Below are 17,907 nucleotides of genomic sequence, written 5' to 3' on the forward strand. Positions count from 1 at the left end.
TCTCATTCCTTGGTTCGGTAGACGGGATGATCAGCACGTAGGCACCGATGTGAAGGGGTGGGGTCCTGATCTGCAACCTGCCATTCACGTTTCTCATCTCTGGCACGAGTCCCATTTGAAAAACTTCCTTCCAAAATAAATCTCAATAAGAGCAGGGAACACATTCCACAACTCCACCACCAGAGCGCAGGTAGTTTATTTCCAAATATTGATACAAGTTACTGTTGCCTCCTTCTCTTATCAGTTAAAAGCACCAATTACAGTTGAAGCAGATACCCCCCCCAACCAAAGTTTCGAAATGTTAAAATAAAAATACAGCGAGAGCAAAGGTCTGGATGAGAAACACACTTCTGATCTGCTGCGAAGGAAACTGTGTCTTTAATATAAAGGCATGTTAAGTGGTATCTTTGAGCAGCGGTGTGGGAGAAAGGTGCCATCGCTCCCTCTGGGGATACAGTGAGAGAGACTGTGGCACAGACTGGCCACTGGGTGGTGATAAGAGCTGAATAAGAGGGGAGAGCAGAATGGATAAAATGTTTGAAACAGTTTTTCACCTGATTATCTTATTTATTCCACCAGCATCTACTGCATGGTGGTTTTTAGAGCAGCTGTTATCCTGCTTGTCACTGAGCACACGGTAGAGAGGAGACGAGGCACCATAGAGATAAATTAACACGTCACAGTGAATCTGAAATGCAAAATATATTACCACCTCCTACTGTGGGATTATTCGCTACAGAATATATTCAACATAAGGCTATGACTCAGATAAACGCACGATATACAAATGCACATCCATACACACACACAGTACAGAAACAACACGTGCAGAGTCGTGAACACACATATACAGTACATGGACGTACGGATGAGGGCGAAAATACACGGTTACATACTCATGGGAGGAGAACTTGTTCCACATTCGACAAAAAAGACCAAAGTGGTTTTTGTTGTCGACAAATGACATTGTCATTGACCCTGTTGTAATTAGCACAGAAACATGGTGCCAATTGTGGAGACTTGAAATGTACCATTATGCTGTCAAAATTGTAGATCACAACCTGCATTTAATAGATTGAAAGTAATACTTCTTTAAGTTTTTTTTATAGGCAGAGCAACTTAAACGACTTCAATATGGATTCATGTTCCTGTTCTAAGACGGTAGTTACAGGAAGTGCAGCTCAACAGAGGCCTTATACAGCAAAGATCTGTAGAAAGTGGAAAAAACCTTTAATGAAGCATAGGAGTCATTTCATGTCTGAGATAACTTGGTTTTCCCCCGAAACTCTTTTAATAGTATCCATTTTTTTAATTAGTAAAAGGCACTTTAAAATATTTTTGCTGATACCCAACAAATGCCTGGGACCCTGGGTGAAAACTATAGACTATACAGTGTTTTTTGTTTTGATGAATTCCAATTTTTCACCATTTTGGATCCTAATATTGGCAGACGACATTTTACAATATTTTTGCTGATAACAAAAATTGTGACCCAAAGTTTAAGCTACATGTGCAGAAAGACTTTGGAGTGTTACTTAACAGTATAGTGTAAAATGTTGTATTATCGAGTTTGTAGTCTAAGTGAGGCATTCCAACCAAAGTCTAATAATTATGTACAATGACCAGAACCAAGTTAATTTAGTGGTGATGTTTTTGTACTCGTCCACATTCTGTTGATGTTTTCAGACCAGGTCTGGGCTAGCAGGGATTTTACAGGAGCTGGTTGGTAGAGACGATGCTCCCACTGGTGTTTCCAGTGAACATGTTCCCCAAAACTGTCTGAATGTGTCGCCATCAGTCTGCAGACAGACTCCACGTGTGAAAACCTCTGTCCCATGTGTTAAGTCTGTCGTTCTTGCCCGTGTCAGTCACACCTGTCCTCTGGTCTGCTGATAGATCCAGTCGGTGAACTTCACCACCTGTGTGTAGACGCCAGGACGGTTTTGCCTCGCGCAGCCTTCGCCCCAGCTCACGATCCCCGCCAGGAACCACCGTCTGCCGCGCTCCAGACACACCAACGGACCTCCTGAGTCACCCTGAAGCCACAGACACACAAACAGTGACTAAAAGAAGAGGCGTTCAAATACAGTTTACCTTCTGTCTTTCTTTTGAACTGTGCCTGAATGGGTCTGCAGCTGTGGATCATTCAGAGTCACATCTAATCAATTACAGATAAGCTGATATAAGGTTTCATCAAAAGACACAAAGGATATAAGTGACTCCAGTGTTACTAAAGTGCCTGATAGTCAACATATGTCCAAATCACCCCCTTACCACATTCAGTTTTAGTGAGCTGTTGGAGATTTCAGACACCAATCATCATCACTTTGCTTCATTGCCGACAGCTGCAGAACCAGGTTCCATTGAAGGGTTTTGATGGGACTGCATTGTGCACACATTTAATTCAAGCTTATATGTAATTGTGTGAATCCAGTTTCCCTGCACTGCCCAAATTCACTACATCAGACGAGATCTTTTTATTGCTGTTGGTGTCTGTCTGCAGGATTGCTTAAAAATTAACTGATGCGGATGGGGTGGGACATGACAAAAAGAGGCCATTAGGTTTAGGAGAGAATTCACGTGGATCCAGGGATGTGTTTTTTCCGTGGCGGGATAGGGCGTTGGCTTTGGCAGAGGTTAGTCTTGGTCTCACTCTTTTATGAAACATCAAAGTTTTCCTATTATCTAATTATGACCAGTTAATTTTTTATCTCTCCTGCATTTTCAGTTTCGCAATGTTTTCTGTAAAAACCTCAAACTCTTCAACTCTACTTCAAACACTCACTTGGCAGGCATCCACACCTCCCTGCAAGTTCCCAGCACACAGCATTCTGGGAGTTACAGCGTCGTCATACAGCTTGTTACAGGTGTTCCTGTTGATGATCTTCACTGAGGCCTCTTGTAAGCGAGAGGCCAGCTCACCTTCAGAAAACACAAACACACAACACATTTTGGGGAATTATAAATAATTGGACTTGATACTGCAGCTGCTTCAAAATTACTTTCAAAATTTTAGCACGGCCCTGCTTTACAATGGAGGCGATTATTTGTGATATAGCTCCTCAGCTTCATCAGATACTTTTGACCAGCTCGTACCGTCCTCCATGAGGACCCCCCAGCCTGTTACGTAGCAGCTGGTCCCTGTGGTGAAGGTGTGTGAGGAGGCAGGGACGCACACAGGCTGCACCAGGTCATTGAAGAAGACGGGAGCGCTGAGCTCCAGAAGGGCGATGTCGTAGTCGGAGGTGAACTGGTCGTACTTAGGGTGGAGGAGGATTCGCCGGATCTGTCTGGTGGCTGCTCCGTTGTTCCCCACAGACATCACACGCATTCCCATGTAGGCCCGCCATGCTCGGGCATCTGAGTATCTGCGAACACACTATGCATAAAGAGTACGCACAGATGTTTTATGACAATCATGATGAGGTATCTTTCTTACTTAATGGCATCTGAGTCCTGGAAGCAGTGGGCTGCAGAGATGAGCCAGCGGCTGGAGACCAGTGTGGCTCCACAGACGTGGCCGTAGCGATCCATCTGGAGGCTGACCTGCCACGGCCAGGAACCCGCTCCAGCATCAGAGCCGCCAACTATCTTTGTGCGCTTCCTGGGCCTGGTGCCACAACCTGAGCCGGGAGAGACAGAAAGAAAGGGAGAAAAAAGCGAGGGAGGTCAGAGGAATTTCATCTTTGTTCAGAAGTACCGAGCCTGAATTTGGTGGGCGAGTACTTACTACAGCGCATTTCATCAGAGCCATCAAAACAATCTTTGACCCCATCACACTCAGGGTTGATCTTACCAACACACTTTCCATTGGCACATTTGTAAGAGGATGAGGAGCAGCCTTTAAAATCTAGAATGATAAACACATAATTATCCAAGAAGAATAAAGACATTAAAAAAATATGAATAACTATGAAACTCAATACTTCCACCAAGGCCCAACAGTCCCTCTACATTCAATCAAGATGCACCGAATCACACACACTCAAATATCAGCCCCCTAATTATTTTGAATGTTTTCATCAAAAACCCTCAAGATAATATAAAAAAGCACTCACAATACTAAAGAAAGTGAAAGTTCTTTCCTGACTCATACCGTTTTTCATAATCTTACTTACAATCCGACAAACAGTGGTGAAAAAATCACTTCCTTGGCGGAAATATGGATTAAAAATACTTTGAGATACAGCATATTGTTAAAAAAGTGAATCATCAGTCATTTAGTGAATTGCTGATGTCATGACTCACATGCTCTGGTACAGTTGAGTTCATCGCTGCGGTCTTTGCAGTCGGCGACACCGTCACACACTGAGGACTTTGGCAAACACAGCTTGTTGGGACACGCGTGAAAACATTTACTCCCTGAGAGGAGGAAACAATGAACCGCATTAACTTTAGATGTGAAAATGCACATGTCTGCGTACACAGCTCATGATGTACATGGTGTCTGTGCTCACCACAGGTGCCCTCCTCGCTGCTGTCCGCACACGTGCTCTGACTAACACACTGGCTGCTCTGAGGTTTACACTGGCCGTTACCACACATCACCTCCCCGGGCCTGCAGGACGCTACATGGTTCATACAGATCAGATCAGAGTCAACCACAGGGTTTGTGTCCTCAAATACTTTGACTTTTAGAATTAAAAGGTTGAGATTTTAGCAAAGACGACAAGACAGGGTGGGACAAGTGTCCAGCTCTTACAGCATTTAGCCTCGTCCCGTCCATCTGAGCAGTCTTTCACTCCATCACACACTTTCCTCAGCGGGATGCAGCGGCCATCTCCACAGCGAAACTGACGAGGACAAGCTGGACAAAAACGGCAGAAAAACTTTTTTAATTGTTTGATTGGTCAATTGGTTTTTTCAACAACCATGTTTACCTGTGAAAAATCACAATTGTAGATTTTACTCACTGCTCTCTGGAGAGAAAGCTCTGTAGAGCAAGTAGAAGCCCTTATGAGTGAGTGATTCATCGGAGCGGAAGTGAAGGGAGAGTGGAGAGGAGTACACTCGCTTCTTGCTGCTGTCTGACACTGGGTTACACAGTCTGGAGAGAGAGCAGCAAAAAAGTTTTCATTTTATGTCAAATGTGCAGCCACAACATCTGGAATGTCTCCGACAATTATGAGAAAAAAACACATCTGCACTTGGAGCAAATAATCTTTTTCAAAATTTGACTGAGTTGAATGAGTTATCCTAACCCCTGTATGTGTGCACCTTTGTTGCAACATAGTTCAGTTCCATGACTCACTTGACCCCTCCGATGTCCAGCCAGTCTTTCTCACAGCCGTCCGATGACGAGGAATCCTGAATGTCCATAGTCACGATCGTCATTGAGATCAGGTATCCTGGCAACGGCGCCTAATAAAGAAAACCAAACAATGCCAGAATGTGGACAGCTGAATAACAGAGGGATGATTCACTATTTCATTCTTTAGTTTCTGACACACTCACATACATGTATGTATAGACACGCGCATGTAACTCACCCGCAGTGTCCAGACGCAGTCTATATTGGGAGGGTAATAGGAAGGGTAGTAGGGCGAGGAAATAGAACCGTTCCAAGAGGAGAGAGATCCTCCACAACCTGCAGAGGGAGATGGCGACGTAGATAAAGACACAATAAAACCAAGGTTACTTGAGTCCACATATGCTAATCACTGCAACAAAATAATTCTCAGCATGAAGGCAGCAACACGGTAGAAATAAGATGTGTGACGGAGTCTGACCTGCTTTCGGGATGGCCTGGAAATATGCCTTGAATATGGCTCCATCTCTCTGTCTGCTGAAGGAGAAGGTGACTAACATGACGTTCCCAGAGGACGTCAGCTTCATGACCGGAGACGAACCCAAAACAGGCAGTCCACACCACCTGAGACGGGTACATGCATCACATACAGCCACATATAAATCTGTAATCGCTGTTACTTGGAGAAACAGCGTTAACCTCTGACCTCTAATGGAAGGTCATTTACATCTGTTCAGATAAGTGCAATATGTTAAAGGAGAAACCAAAAAAAGAAAACATAAACTCTCTTAACCTGGCAATGATCTTGTTCTGTAAAGGAAGCAGGAAGTCGTAGGCCGAGAGCTTGTGGGCAGTGCAGCTTCCTGGCGTGGCACCATGCAGGGTGAGGATAACCAGCCGAACCACGTGACCCGATGGCACGCGTAGTCGCCACTGGTAGTACGGTTTCTTGGGACTCACGAGGCTCAGCGTGCGGTTGTTGCCGTATTTGGCGTAGAGGTCAAAGGACATTGCTGTGGAGCAGTGATGTGGATATTATAATATTATAAAGTCTGTGTGGATCACATTAGTGTGAACAAACAGACAAAATAAAGGAAAAAGCAGCATGAACACTCCAGAACAGCTGTGATGCTCCAGAACATAAATAGAGCCTAAGTGGAGGTGGATTAACTCCAGATATTTCTCTTTTATTACCTCGAACAAGGACGTTGTTGCTTCACGTTTAATCTGTGGTCCATTAATTTAAGCAGACTTTGTTATGGGCTTATTATATTTAGACCAGACAACCTTACAGTGTATTTTCGTGCACATAAAAGTAAATAAGTCTTAATTAACTACAGGGTGAACTCGAACAGCAGCAAGACAGTAAACAACCATGTAGGAATGGTTCAATGCTTCAATTCATATATTCACGGCTATTTAAGAAAGACAGGATGTGTTGTATCAAGACTGAGACGTGCTCCTCTCACCTTGGAAGCCGAGCTGCCACTTTCCACTCTGCAGGCTGCTGGGATTCTTTATCTTGCCTGATTTTTCATCCGATTCAAAGTCATCAGGGTCCAAACCTGCACACACACACACACACACACACACACACACACACACAAACACATATACAAATTAAATGCTAACTTAAACATTTATTCCCAGTTTTTTTCCATTTATATTTGATTCCAGACCTCTAATAGTGCCTTGGGAGTTGATGTTAAAATCCTGTCAGTAACAGTGACAGTAAAAACAAGTACTTTAAAGACACTAACAAAACATGGGTGAAATGATTATAAAGCATTTATAAAGAGTTTCCTGTTAATTACTATCGTTTCCAAACCAAGTTGTTGTTTGTAATTTTGTTGGACAGAAAACAATGACATGTCTGCACATGTGTGTGGTTTGATGTGCACGCAGGGAACAGTGAGAGGTTGTACCCAGTAGGTGGAGCATGTCATCATCCTGCTCCATGTAGTAGCGCTGCACCTTGTTGCTGCCGGGGATCCTGCGCTGCAGCTTCTCCGGGCTGGACATCCGGATCGCCATGGCAACATCGTCCGGGGCGTAGAACTGACTCCAGTAGAAGATATTGAGCCCCTCTGCTCCTTCACTGTCACACAAAGGGTGAACTCTGGAGTTTTACAGAGCTGAGCAGGATGTTGTCACCTTCGGGTTTTGATTTCAATGACTTTGGTGCAGCTGTACCTGAAGGCCGTGATTCCTGAGCGCAGGTAGTAACAGCTCCACGGAGACGACTCGTAGAGATCTGAGAACTGTTTGAAAAATGAGATGAAAAAAACAAAACAGTGACCAGACACCGTGCACACTACAGGTGACGTCACAGCAGTGCAAGCGATGTCAACACTGAAGAGACAAAATGAACACACCTGCCCGAACATGCAGCCTGAGTTCCACAGAGGCAAGTGTGTGTGTGTGTGTGTGTGTGTGTGTGTGTGTGTGTGTGTGTGTGTGTGTGTGTGTGTGTGTGTGTGTGTGTCAGACTCTGCATGTGTGTATGTTGACAGTCAGCAGCACAGAGCTCCTTTGTGTTTCCTGCTGACTGTGTACAGGAAAGGACCTGGGCGGTATGGGCACCTGTTCTTTAATGCTGCACAGATCTATGATCACAGGGACATCAAGGCAGATTTATGGGAACTTCCACTTATCAAGTTATCATTTTACCAACTGCTGAGCAAGAATGTGCTGCTGTGCATCTGAGGGTCTGCTTCCAAAATCTAAATTCCACGTCTCATATCTCTGACCAGCCATCATTCCATCTGTCATCCCTGCATGCCCTACTGCCCTGCCTCTCCCTCTCACCTCCAGTGTCAACCTGAGGTTCCCCCTGCTCTCCGTCGTGCACAGAGCGGCTCTGTGTGTAAGCTACACAGACAATGTTTTTATTGAAGGCCTGCTCTTCCTCTCACTCTTGCTGCCTGGGCCTAGCTGTGCTCACAAATGCCGGGCTTGTCCTCGGCCCTGAAAGGGCCCTGTCCCTGGGGCTCCCGGGAACTCGCACAAACACTGTGCCCAGCTCCTGTTTCAGCTTTACATTTAACACCGACAGAGGGAAGAACAGAAGACAGGAAAGTGATGTGCAGGAAAAAGATAAAGGACAATGCAGATGAGGAGGAAAAGCAACAGAATAAGAATGCAAAGATGGAGGAGAGCAGCATAAAGACACCTGTAGCCTCCTGCAGTCAATCATATTAATGTTTGAGCAGCGACATCAGCCTCAGCCCAGAGTGGGAAGGTCAAGCAGAACTCTGCAGTGTCGGGGGGGGGGGGGGGGGGGGGCACTGACGGACAGGACCTCAGCTCCACTTACATAATGGTTCAAAGCCTGAGCCTGCAGGCGGAACTGTGGGGAGGTGGAGTCAGTCAGTTCTGAAGAGAAGCTCAGGTTTGGGAACTCCATGCTGCCACCGAGGAAGAACACTGAGGAGGGCGGCGCTGAGGAGGAGGAGGAGGGAGAGATTTGACTGAAATCAACATAAACACCGTGAGGACAGAGGAGAAAACTACTCACATGTTAAGTAGTGGAGGGTCAGTGCAACGGCAGCAGTGAAGGGAAAGAAAGGCAGGAGACCCAGCATCCACCTCCTCCAGGAGCCACAGGCCGGAGCTCGCCCCCCCTCCGTCCTCTGCTCTACTCCATCCTCCTCAGGCTTCGTGGGGGGGCTCAGCGACTGGGTGGGCCCCTTCAACTCCCCCTCTCCCTACCAGAGAGACGAGAACATGACTCAAATATCATACCAGCTTATTTCATGCCTGTGTTCAAGTTGCTTGTAATTGTCTGGATTTTATTTCTATTTGACCACAGCAGAGGAGCAATAAAGACAACACAGCCTATCTGCCAAAATCAATGAGCCATAGATTTTATGACTGAGCGGACACTGATTTACTGAGAGCAGCGGTGAACATCTTTGAGCTGAAAGGATCTCCTTAAACATTTAAGGGGTTGGCAGGATTCCTCGGGGGAGCAGACAAAGTGTGGCTAGAGGGGTCTGCTTTCCCACGGCCTGGCCCTGCGGTGTCAGCACTCAATCAAGTGGCATGGACATTCATGAGAATCAGGCCTATGAAACCCTAGAGACAGATCTTTGCAGGCGACGACGACTATGTTTGAAGGGCTTTGATTATTAAGCATGTATCTGATATCGTGAAACACAAAATGATAATGAATTAAAGTCTACTTTGGAGAGAGGGTCAGGGTAAATCTGAGAAAAGAGTTCCTGCAGAAGACAAACTCCCTTTTACATATAGTGGAAAAAGTGAGGTCTTACCTGTGCAGCGGAGCAGCCTGAGTGTCCATGCCCAGAGACGTAGTACACTTCACAAGATTTGCTTTTGGGCAGAGTCCTCATAGCACTGTCCCGTTTAGCTCCGGAGAGGCGATATGCAACAATACCTCAGGCATAGAAATGATGGAGAGAGAGAGAGAGAGAGGAAACCCCCGCTGTTGCTTCCTTTGAAAAGGTAAAAAAAAAAAAGGAAAAAAAAAAGCACAGAAATCCGACCTGAGTGGCTCGGATGCGGACGGTATTCACCGCCTCCAGTTTACCTGAACTGGGCGGCAGGTGTCACACGGAGCCCCAGAATGCAGTGCGGGGGACAAAGGGAGCACTATGAAAGGGTACAATCCCCACAACCATCCGTGGCACAGATATTGTGGGCAAACTTCCTCAGTGTGTACGCAGGAGTTCAGCTCGGAGGGACAAAAGAGTGTTTGAGGGGGAAACGTGTGCAAGGTTTTACAATTGGAGCTTGGCTGCCATGCCCTTGGATGCTCCACAGGGTAGTAAAGCAAGACAAGACCTGCAATTGCAAATCCAGCATCAAATATATCCATAATAACACTGGAAGAGAATTTACAATCTCGGTTTTTTGTGTAGAAGAGAGGATAAAAACCTTTCAAGGCTTTTTAGATTTTCTTTTTCCCTGATTAAGGATCACTCATCAACATCACCTTGTGGTTTCACCAGAGGGCAGATATTGTTGTTAACCTGAGAGATTAAAAACACACACACACACACACACACACACACATTTTACTGTCTGGAGATGTTTTTATTATTTGACATGAGCAACAGAATATTTAAACATCTGCTGCCGGTGGCTGCAGAGTTTCCTCATGTCAGCTGATATGGCTGTAGATCCAAGAGGTGAACTTGTTGACCCTGGTGTAGACGCCAGGCAGGTTGGGTCGCCCACAACCCGCCCCCCAGCTGACAATACCAATGAGGAACCAGCGACCCCCGCCTGGTGCCTGACAGGACAGAGGACCCCCAGAATCACCCTGAAACACAAAGCGAGTACGAGTAATGAAGATAGAAAACAGCAAACAGCAATTTTTTGTGTTTCACATACAAGTATGAATCAACTGAGTCAGATGGAAGCTCACCCGACAGGCGTCCCTCTCTCCGGAGGGGACCCCGGCACACAGCATGCGGGGTGAGACAGGGCCGTAGCTCTTCTTACACTCGGTCTGACTCATTATGGAAACCTCTGCTTTCTGCAGAACTGATGGCAGCACCTTGTCTGCAAGAGGAAACACATGGACATGAATCATGTTCATGAAGAATACAGGAGCTGATAAAGGAGATCTCTGTCAGCCTTCAACAAAAGCAGTGTTAATAGCGGCTCCTTGAGTCTGCAGTTGCATCGTGAATATGAACTGAGTTACATGTTACTGCTCACCCTCCTCTGAGCGGTATCCCCACCCGGTGACCCAGCAGCGGTGGCTCTTGGTGACTGTGTGGGAGATGGGGGGCAGACACACGGGCTGGACCAGCGCACCGAGGGAGGAAGGCCAGGGCTTCTTCAGCTGCAGCAGGGCGATGTCATAGTCAAATGTGTACGCGTTGTAATACTCGTGCACCACAATCCGCTGGATCTCTGCCACGTGTTTGGCACTGCCCTGCGTCAGCATGCCCAGATGAGCGCTCCAGTGACGTGGGTCTGACAGCCTGCAGAGTCAGAGGTCAGAGGTCAAAGATACCGAAGGAGGACGTTTTCCAAAATGATACTGGATGGAGAAAATAGATAATACATATATCCAGGACATGACAGGTTTGATCAGAAAATCAATACAGTGAGTCAGGAGGCTTGTAACTTTTATTTGCATTGTTTTTTAACAGGGAAAATTCAAAAGACATTTAATGCAGCAGACAAAACTAAAAACTGAATTTCATCCGGATTCATTAATGAGGTCACAACTTAAACTGTTTGTATGATAAATTACCAGATCATATATATCATTACTACTGGGGATTATTACATTAAAACATATATGAGCTACAAACTGAAATGACTCTTAATATATAACTACTTATATAGTATGTTCAATCATCACTATATTAATATAAGGTATAATTCTGCACTATTGATCATATCATTAATTGTCTGGTTACATTAAAAACATTCATTTAATCTTCCTCTACTTGTTGTGGTCATTTACATTATTCACATTTATAATTCTGACATATGATTGATGACATATTTAGTGATTACATTACACATGTTCCCAACATGTGGGTTCTGGACACCAGAGGTTAACACAGTTTAAGTAAACAGTAAATAAGAATCATTTCTTGTAAAACTTATGTTCACACGTAGCCATAACCTTCGATGTGTGTTTTCGTGGATTCTTATTCCAAAGAGTATGTTGCTGATCAGCAGTGACGGACACTGACCTTTCTTTGCTGAAGCAGTGTGCAGCGGAGATGAGCCAATTGGAGGAGAGGACAGAGGCGCCACAGTAAAGGTTACCAGAGTAGTGGAGGCTGACCTGCCACGGCCACTCCCCTTCCACAGAGTTATCGCCACCCACGATGCGTTCAGGGCCCGAGGATGAAACCACCTTATTGACCTGGGTCTGACGGCCACAGGCTGAGGAGCACACAGAGATGGAGTTTGTTGTTATACTGGTTTTAATGTAAACAAGCACATAGTTTGAAGGTTTGCAATTTGCATGTACACAAATGCCCCTGTTGGTTTGAATGTACAGTATGTACAGTTGTAAATAGACACATGCATTATATTACATTTAATATATTCTTTTTGTTGTGCCCTATGACAACACATTACGTATTATTTCGTGCTTTTAGGGATTTAAATGTGAACAGTGTTCATGTGTCGGTGTGAGTCCACAGTCTGAGTGTGTGTTTTTACAACTACACTAACCATCTACGCCGACACGCTGCGTCATCGCCATGAATGATGGATCTGCTGCCGCCTTATTAAAAAATAGTGCCCTCGATGCATACGTGTTCATGTGCACGTCTGCCCTGTATCAGCGGGCGATCAAAGACCGGTCTGTTCCCGTCACCTTGACTCCTCATCGTGATAAAATAACAGCAAACAGAGAGAACTGTTACAGCAGGATCACCTCGGTGCTGCAGGTCAGCAGTTTTGGAGCTCGCTGCCCAGTGGATTATACAATAACCACTTCTTTCTCATGACCCCACATTAAGGGTCTGGAAGAGAACAGACAGTGTCATGGTTGCATGATCACTATGAAAGAAATGCTCTATGAAGAGCAGACAACTCAGGTGGGACCAAACCAATTGTGTGTGATCACGGTTTAGGTTAAAATGAAAAATCTTATTTGATCTGGACTTGGACGTGGAACAACTCTGAGAGAATTGGCTGATGACAAAAAAGGAAAAGACCATTATTTCCTAACTACCTCAACCAAAGAGGTTATATGTTTCTGTTCCTGTCCATTTGTTTGTTGGTTGTTTTGTTAGATTTTCTGGATTACGCAAAACCTATTTTACAGATTTCCACACAACTTGGTGGAGGGATAGGACATGGGCCAAGAGAGAAGCTTTTACATTTTGGTGTGCATCTGGAAAGTTTTTACATTTCAAGTTTTTTGACATTATCACCAATTTCTCAAGGAATAATTCACAGATTGTGATAAAATAAATCTGTCATATTTAGGGAACGGATATCAATGAGTGTGTGAAATTTGGTTGGGTTTAATTGAATTGAAGGCGACATTGTTGGTGGTACACTCTAGTTCTACATATTTCTGGCTGAAACTGGATGTTCAGGTATGAAAGTAATGCAGGGCAGAGAGCTGCATTATTTACATACCTGAGATTCATTGAAAAATGTTAAAAATTATGAGGCTGTTTGGAATATTAAGAGTTTGAATTCTTGGAAAAGGATAGATCCTGACTTTTGGTCCATTGAGAAAAGGGAACTGGTTTTGCAAAATCCTACAGTTGTGGGCGTCTTTACTGTAAAATTTGCAGGCTTTTTAGGGTGGAGGTGAAATAGTTGAAAATGTTGTGTGATTATTATGTTTCCAGATGATGCAGGAGACTCACCACAGTCCGCCTCATCGCTGCGGTCCCGACAGTCATGAACTCCATCACATTTAGCGTTCTTCTTCAGGATGCAGGAGCCACTGCTGCACTGGTACCTGATCGCAGAGCAGGTAGTTTCTGACAAAAGCAGAGAACACGTCACAGTTAGTGCCACGAAAAGACTGAAAATATACAGTTCTTTATTTAACTAAACTGTAAAAATCCAAACCCTGAGTGCAGTTGATCTCATCGCTTCCATCAGTGCAATCCGTCTCTCCATTGCACACAAACAGAGGATGTGGAGGACTTTTGCCGCCACAGTTCATCGTAGGCCTCGCTGCCAAAACATGTATCATTCTTCCATCATGTGACTTATCGCTCAGGTAAATATAGACGCTCACTAGATTAAGATGCATTGTCAGACACATGTAATCAAAACGGGAAACTACTAATAATTATAACTGACGTACAGCAGAAGACCTCGTCACTCTCGTCCTGGCAGTCGTCCAGGCCATCACAGCGTCGACTTTTCTCCACACACAGTCCAGTGGAGCACAGGAAGTGGCTCTCTGGACAGGCTGGAAGAAAACAGCGAAGCACATTATGACTGTTAAGACTCCACTCTCAAAACAAAGTCGTTAACTCACATCCACAGTGAGGTACAATGAAACAGCTGCGGTAATTTCCTACACCTACACATCACAGTGAGTCACGCTCTGTTGCTGCAGAGCTTACGTTGGCTGATGTTGAAGCTGCTGTACGACGCCTGAAACGGCTGAGCAGAGTTACGTGAGCTGCAGCGAAACTCCACCTCTGGGCTGTGGTCGGCGATTCGAAACACCGTGCGGTGTCCCACGTAGCTGCCACAGAAACTGTGGGAGGAGAGCAACCTTTAGAAAACCCTGACAGGATATTGTAGGATGTAGTAAATCACAAATGAAATAGTTGTACGCACATACATGATTTCATTGACCTTCCACCAGCCGTGGTCACAGCCCTTCATGCCCTTTGGTTTCAGCACGTAGTTCTGAAACTGCAGAGCGACTCCTAACGCACGATTAGAGGTCTAGAATAAAATATAAACACAATTAATCAATAAAAGCCATTAAACCACAGTTTAACAAGTCATATTATATATATGTGTGATATACCTCAAACCTCCAGGTGCAGAAACACTTAGGGGGCAGCATGCTGGGGTAGAAGGGGCTGTAGATGTGACCAGTGACGTCAGGCTCGAACTGGGTCTCAATTTGAGACAGGCAAACTGAGACAGACACAGAGGGATTATACTTCAGACAAATTAAATCTGTGACAAGGGATCTCATTTACATTTTGCTTTTGGGCATGAAATGTGGACATAAGCTCAAATAGATTGGGAACCACTAAAAGATAAGCAGGTAAATGTGTCATACTTTCCTCTGTGATGGCCTCAAAGTGTCCTCTGAAGGTCTTGTTGCCGTTCGTCATTCTGAAGGACAGCAACATGACGTTGGAGGTAGAGACGAGGGAGAAGGAGGCGGACACTGGCTCACACAGCCTGCAGCACAGATACACAATTTATGAATGAAACTTAGAAATATTAAGGGAAATATAGGAAACAGCTCGTTGCATTTGTCAGTGGAGTCATTTTTGGAAAAACATTATTTTCTTATAGCCAGCAGCCTCTTCTGAATCTGTGATCCACTGGGAACTTCACACTCACTTGTGCAGAATGCGCCCCCTCATGGGCAGCAGGGCATCATACACGGTCAGAGCATCATGCACGCAGTCGCTGGGCTCAATGAAGAACGAGGTGATGGTCAGACGTACGAGGGCACCGGGGACGACGGTGAGCTTCACATGGCAACTCACACCACCCCATGATGAAAAGACGTTTAGAGGGACCCTCGCCCCAGGATGGTTGGCGTGCATCTTATCGACACACTGTGAGCCTGCTGGGAGGAAAGAAAGACACAACTCACTGTAAAACAAAAGTGAGAAACAGTAGAACTTGTATTAGTCTAGATAAAAAGTTTTCTTCTACCTGCAGCATTAGATGTGTAGTCTGAGCGCTGAACAGCTGCAGGAGGACAAAACAATCAGTCTCTGCATCAGTGAACACACTGAGAACATGTGAACTGAAATTACAGACGCACCGTTGATGAGGATGGAGTCTATGTCGACTGGAAGGCTCAGTAAGTATCCGACAGACGTCCTGTTCCTGAGGCTGGTATGGACGGAGTCTCTGAAGATGACGCCCACACACTCCTCACACACAGCAGGGCTCTTCAGACGAGGGACCACGAACACCATCCAGAAATGCACCAGCACGCCATCTTTACTGTTACTGGACAGGGAGAAACAAGTTTATACTGAACCTTTACAGGGTGCATTGTGTGTTGTAATGACTAACACACTCATTGTACCTGAGGTCTGAAATCACAGCTTGCTTGTACAGTCTGGCCACTGAGGACATCTTGTACACGTTGCTCACCTATGAGAAACCAGCAATTAACGTCCCTGAGCCGAACACTCAGCATCCTGTAAATAACAAGATAACACTGATTCATACCACATGTTGTATTTTGTTTGCCATGGACACAAACTCGTGGGACTCAGCCTGCCGGTACTCGGGGATGAACTCCACATTGGCAAGACGGAACATCCCGGCAAAGTACGCTCCGCTGTTGCTTTCCCTGCGGACTGAGGAAATACATTTATAAATTGGATCATATTGTGCAGATTCAAAATAACACAGAACGATGTGGGACATACAGTACTGCTCTAATCCCAGAATTGACACATATTAAGTAAAAACATAGTATGATAATTGAAAAGCTATTGATTTCTGAGGGTGTTATAAGATTATAAGAATCCTTTCACTTACATATGAAGACCCAGAGCAGGGACCATATGATCACCACCACCACAAACACCACCGCTGCTATGATGAGAGCCAGGTGAGGGACGTTCAGCAGGTGGGCCCACAGCCTCTTGAGTCCCTTGGGCTTCCGTCTGGTCTTTCTGAACTTCCTGCAGAGCTTCTGCAGAGTGTGGTCCACTGTGGCCACCTCCACCGACACGTCCGCAATCTACAGCCAGCGAGAGGGAGGGGGGAGGGTCACATTCATGCTCTAATGCAAAGTGCCATTAATGCAGCAGTAAATCTGACTTGCCCTTTGAAACAGTCACTTCCAATATGTCCTGGTTCTAATAGGGATGTGGTCAATGATGCTGAAATAATATGAGGATAACAAACAAGTGTTTCTTTCACTCAGAATTCAGAGACCATGACCCTGCTGCTGCCATCATTTCACATTCTCCAGGTCAGATGTCAACCTCTGCCAGGGGGGGTTGTGTTTTCATTAGCATTCTTTGTTAGTTAAATAGCAGGATAACACTAGAAGTACTCATCCCATGGAAGAATCACTACGTCTTTTAAAATGTTCTCAGATATGAATTAATTGATCTCGATCCAAAAGGCATATGGATGTGAGCCACAACTGTTTTTTCTTGTGGTCCCAACAAAATGGATGTGAGTCTAAAGTGGCAGTGGAAAAACATCAGGGTTGGTTAAGTTGTATGAAACTGGCACATGTAGCTGTTGACAGTTATGTAATGTTGTGTCTACAGGTGACGACGCCTCATTACAGGTCACTTCAGCTTCTGAAGGGGAATGTGTGAAAGAAACTCCATCAGTTTTTCAGGACTCATTGAGTTACCCAATGCACATGTATTATTCATTCAGTGTCATCCCATACTGTGCAAGTGGCTCTTAATCTATCATGTTAGCAGGGTATAGATTCCGAATAGTGAAAAAATAGACATTCATGTTTTACATTTATATTTGCATGACAACAAATGTGACTTCAGACATTTTATGTGAGAGATTACTGTATTTTTACTTTACTTCTTTTGCACTCAATCTTCAGGGTTTAAGCTGGAGAAATATTTACAGGCATTACACAATTCTTGATACCAATCTTAAATGGAAATAATACAAAGTAAGGAGTACATTTTACTTACACTAGCTGTGTCCTGTTGAGCTTCATCATCGTCTCCGCTCGTCGGCTCGTTCTCCTCGCGCTCTGCGCCCATGACACAGTCATCCCAACCAGCCTCCTATCATCTAATTCTGGATGTTTGGTTTCTTGGTTCCATTCTCGTCTCCATCAGAATAAAAACTGCCTCCCAAACACTCGGCAGCAGACACAGAAACGACGTTACGAGCCACACAGCTCAGTGTTTGGATGCACAGTTGACAAGTGCGTGAAACCAGATCCTGCAGTGGAGAAACAGGGAGCTCGCCTCCTCCACTTCTATGGCTAAAGTTTCACTCATTAACGCTTATCGCTGAGTTTGATCTAACTCATG

The 17,907-nt window shown here is 45.0% G+C and overlaps 2 protein-coding genes across 3 annotated transcripts; both read right to left on the reverse strand.

The window, feature by feature from the left end:
- Nucleotides 1-1,868: 1,868 nt before the first annotated feature.
- Nucleotides 1,869-8,967, reverse strand: LOC109629543 (transmembrane serine protease 7). Its single transcript, XM_020087286.2, has 18 exons — nucleotides 8,766-8,967; nucleotides 8,565-8,689; nucleotides 7,442-7,509; nucleotides 7,174-7,346; nucleotides 6,718-6,813; nucleotides 6,042-6,261; nucleotides 5,730-5,872; nucleotides 5,490-5,587; nucleotides 5,252-5,361; nucleotides 4,914-5,047; nucleotides 4,703-4,807; nucleotides 4,458-4,568; nucleotides 4,249-4,362; nucleotides 3,731-3,850; nucleotides 3,440-3,623; nucleotides 3,097-3,368; nucleotides 2,786-2,922; nucleotides 1,869-2,036 (listed from the first exon to the last, which is right to left on the reverse strand). The coding sequence occupies exons 1-18, from the start codon at nucleotides 8,830-8,832 to the stop codon at nucleotides 1,869-1,871; spliced, it is 2,445 nt and encodes an 814-aa protein (XP_019942845.2). The 5' UTR covers nucleotides 8,833-8,967.
- Nucleotides 8,968-10,285: 1,318 nt separating this feature from the next.
- On the reverse strand, nucleotides 10,286-17,758 carry tmprss7 (transmembrane serine protease 7). Of its 2 annotated transcripts, none has more exons than XM_069512705.1 (18): nucleotides 17,560-17,758; nucleotides 16,421-16,625; nucleotides 16,106-16,236; nucleotides 15,960-16,027; nucleotides 15,690-15,880; nucleotides 15,578-15,613; nucleotides 15,257-15,485; nucleotides 14,967-15,091; nucleotides 14,706-14,818; nucleotides 14,514-14,620; nucleotides 14,290-14,426; nucleotides 14,025-14,132; nucleotides 13,784-13,891; nucleotides 13,576-13,692; nucleotides 11,932-12,127; nucleotides 10,937-11,205; nucleotides 10,641-10,777; nucleotides 10,286-10,535 (listed from the first exon to the last, which is right to left on the reverse strand). In XM_069512705.1, the coding sequence occupies exons 1-18, from the start codon at nucleotides 17,629-17,631 to the stop codon at nucleotides 10,374-10,376; spliced, it is 2,511 nt and encodes an 836-aa protein (XP_069368806.1). In that variant the 5' UTR covers nucleotides 17,632-17,758; the 3' UTR covers nucleotides 10,286-10,373. The 2 variants fall into 2 exon arrangements, with proteins under 2 accessions (XP_069368806.1, XP_069368805.1); XM_069512704.1 differs by having other exon boundaries at nucleotides 15,257-15,488.
- Nucleotides 17,759-17,907: the final 149 nt, after the last annotated feature.

This window comes from Paralichthys olivaceus, chromosome 17 (genome assembly GCF_024713975.1).
Source record: "Paralichthys olivaceus isolate ysfri-2021 chromosome 17, ASM2471397v2, whole genome shotgun sequence".
Taxonomy (NCBI): domain Eukaryota; kingdom Metazoa; phylum Chordata; class Actinopteri; order Pleuronectiformes; family Paralichthyidae; genus Paralichthys; species Paralichthys olivaceus.

What these genes read in the sequence shown, in the direction of transcription:
- LOC109629543 (XM_020087286.2), bottom strand. Translation starts at nt 8,832, where the DNA reads ATGCTGGGTCTCCTGCCTTTCTTTCCCTTCACTGCTGCCGTTGCACTG. An exon ending in CCAGGCCATCCCGAAAGCAG is followed by an intron (nt 5,588 to 5,729) that starts GTCAGACTCCGT and finishes CTCCCTCTGCAG; the next exon opens with GTTGTGGAGGATCTCTCTCC. An exon ending in ACGGGACGAGGCTAAATGCT is followed by an intron (nt 4,569 to 4,702) that starts GTAAGAGCTGGA and finishes TGAACCATGTAG; the next exon opens with CGTCCTGCAGGCCCGGGGAG.
- tmprss7 (XM_069512704.1), bottom strand. Translation starts at nt 17,631, where the DNA reads ATGGGCGCAGAGCGCGAGGAGAACGAGCCGACGAGCGGAGACGATGAT. An exon ending in CTCAACAGGACACAGCTAGT is followed by an intron (nt 16,626 to 17,559) that starts GTAAGTAAAATG and finishes CGCTGGCTGTAG; the next exon opens with ATTGCGGACGTGTCGGTGGA. An exon ending in TCTGCACCTGGAGGTTTGAG is followed by an intron (nt 14,621 to 14,705) that starts GTATATCACACA and finishes ATTTTATTCTAG; the next exon opens with ACCTCTAATCGTGCGTTAGG.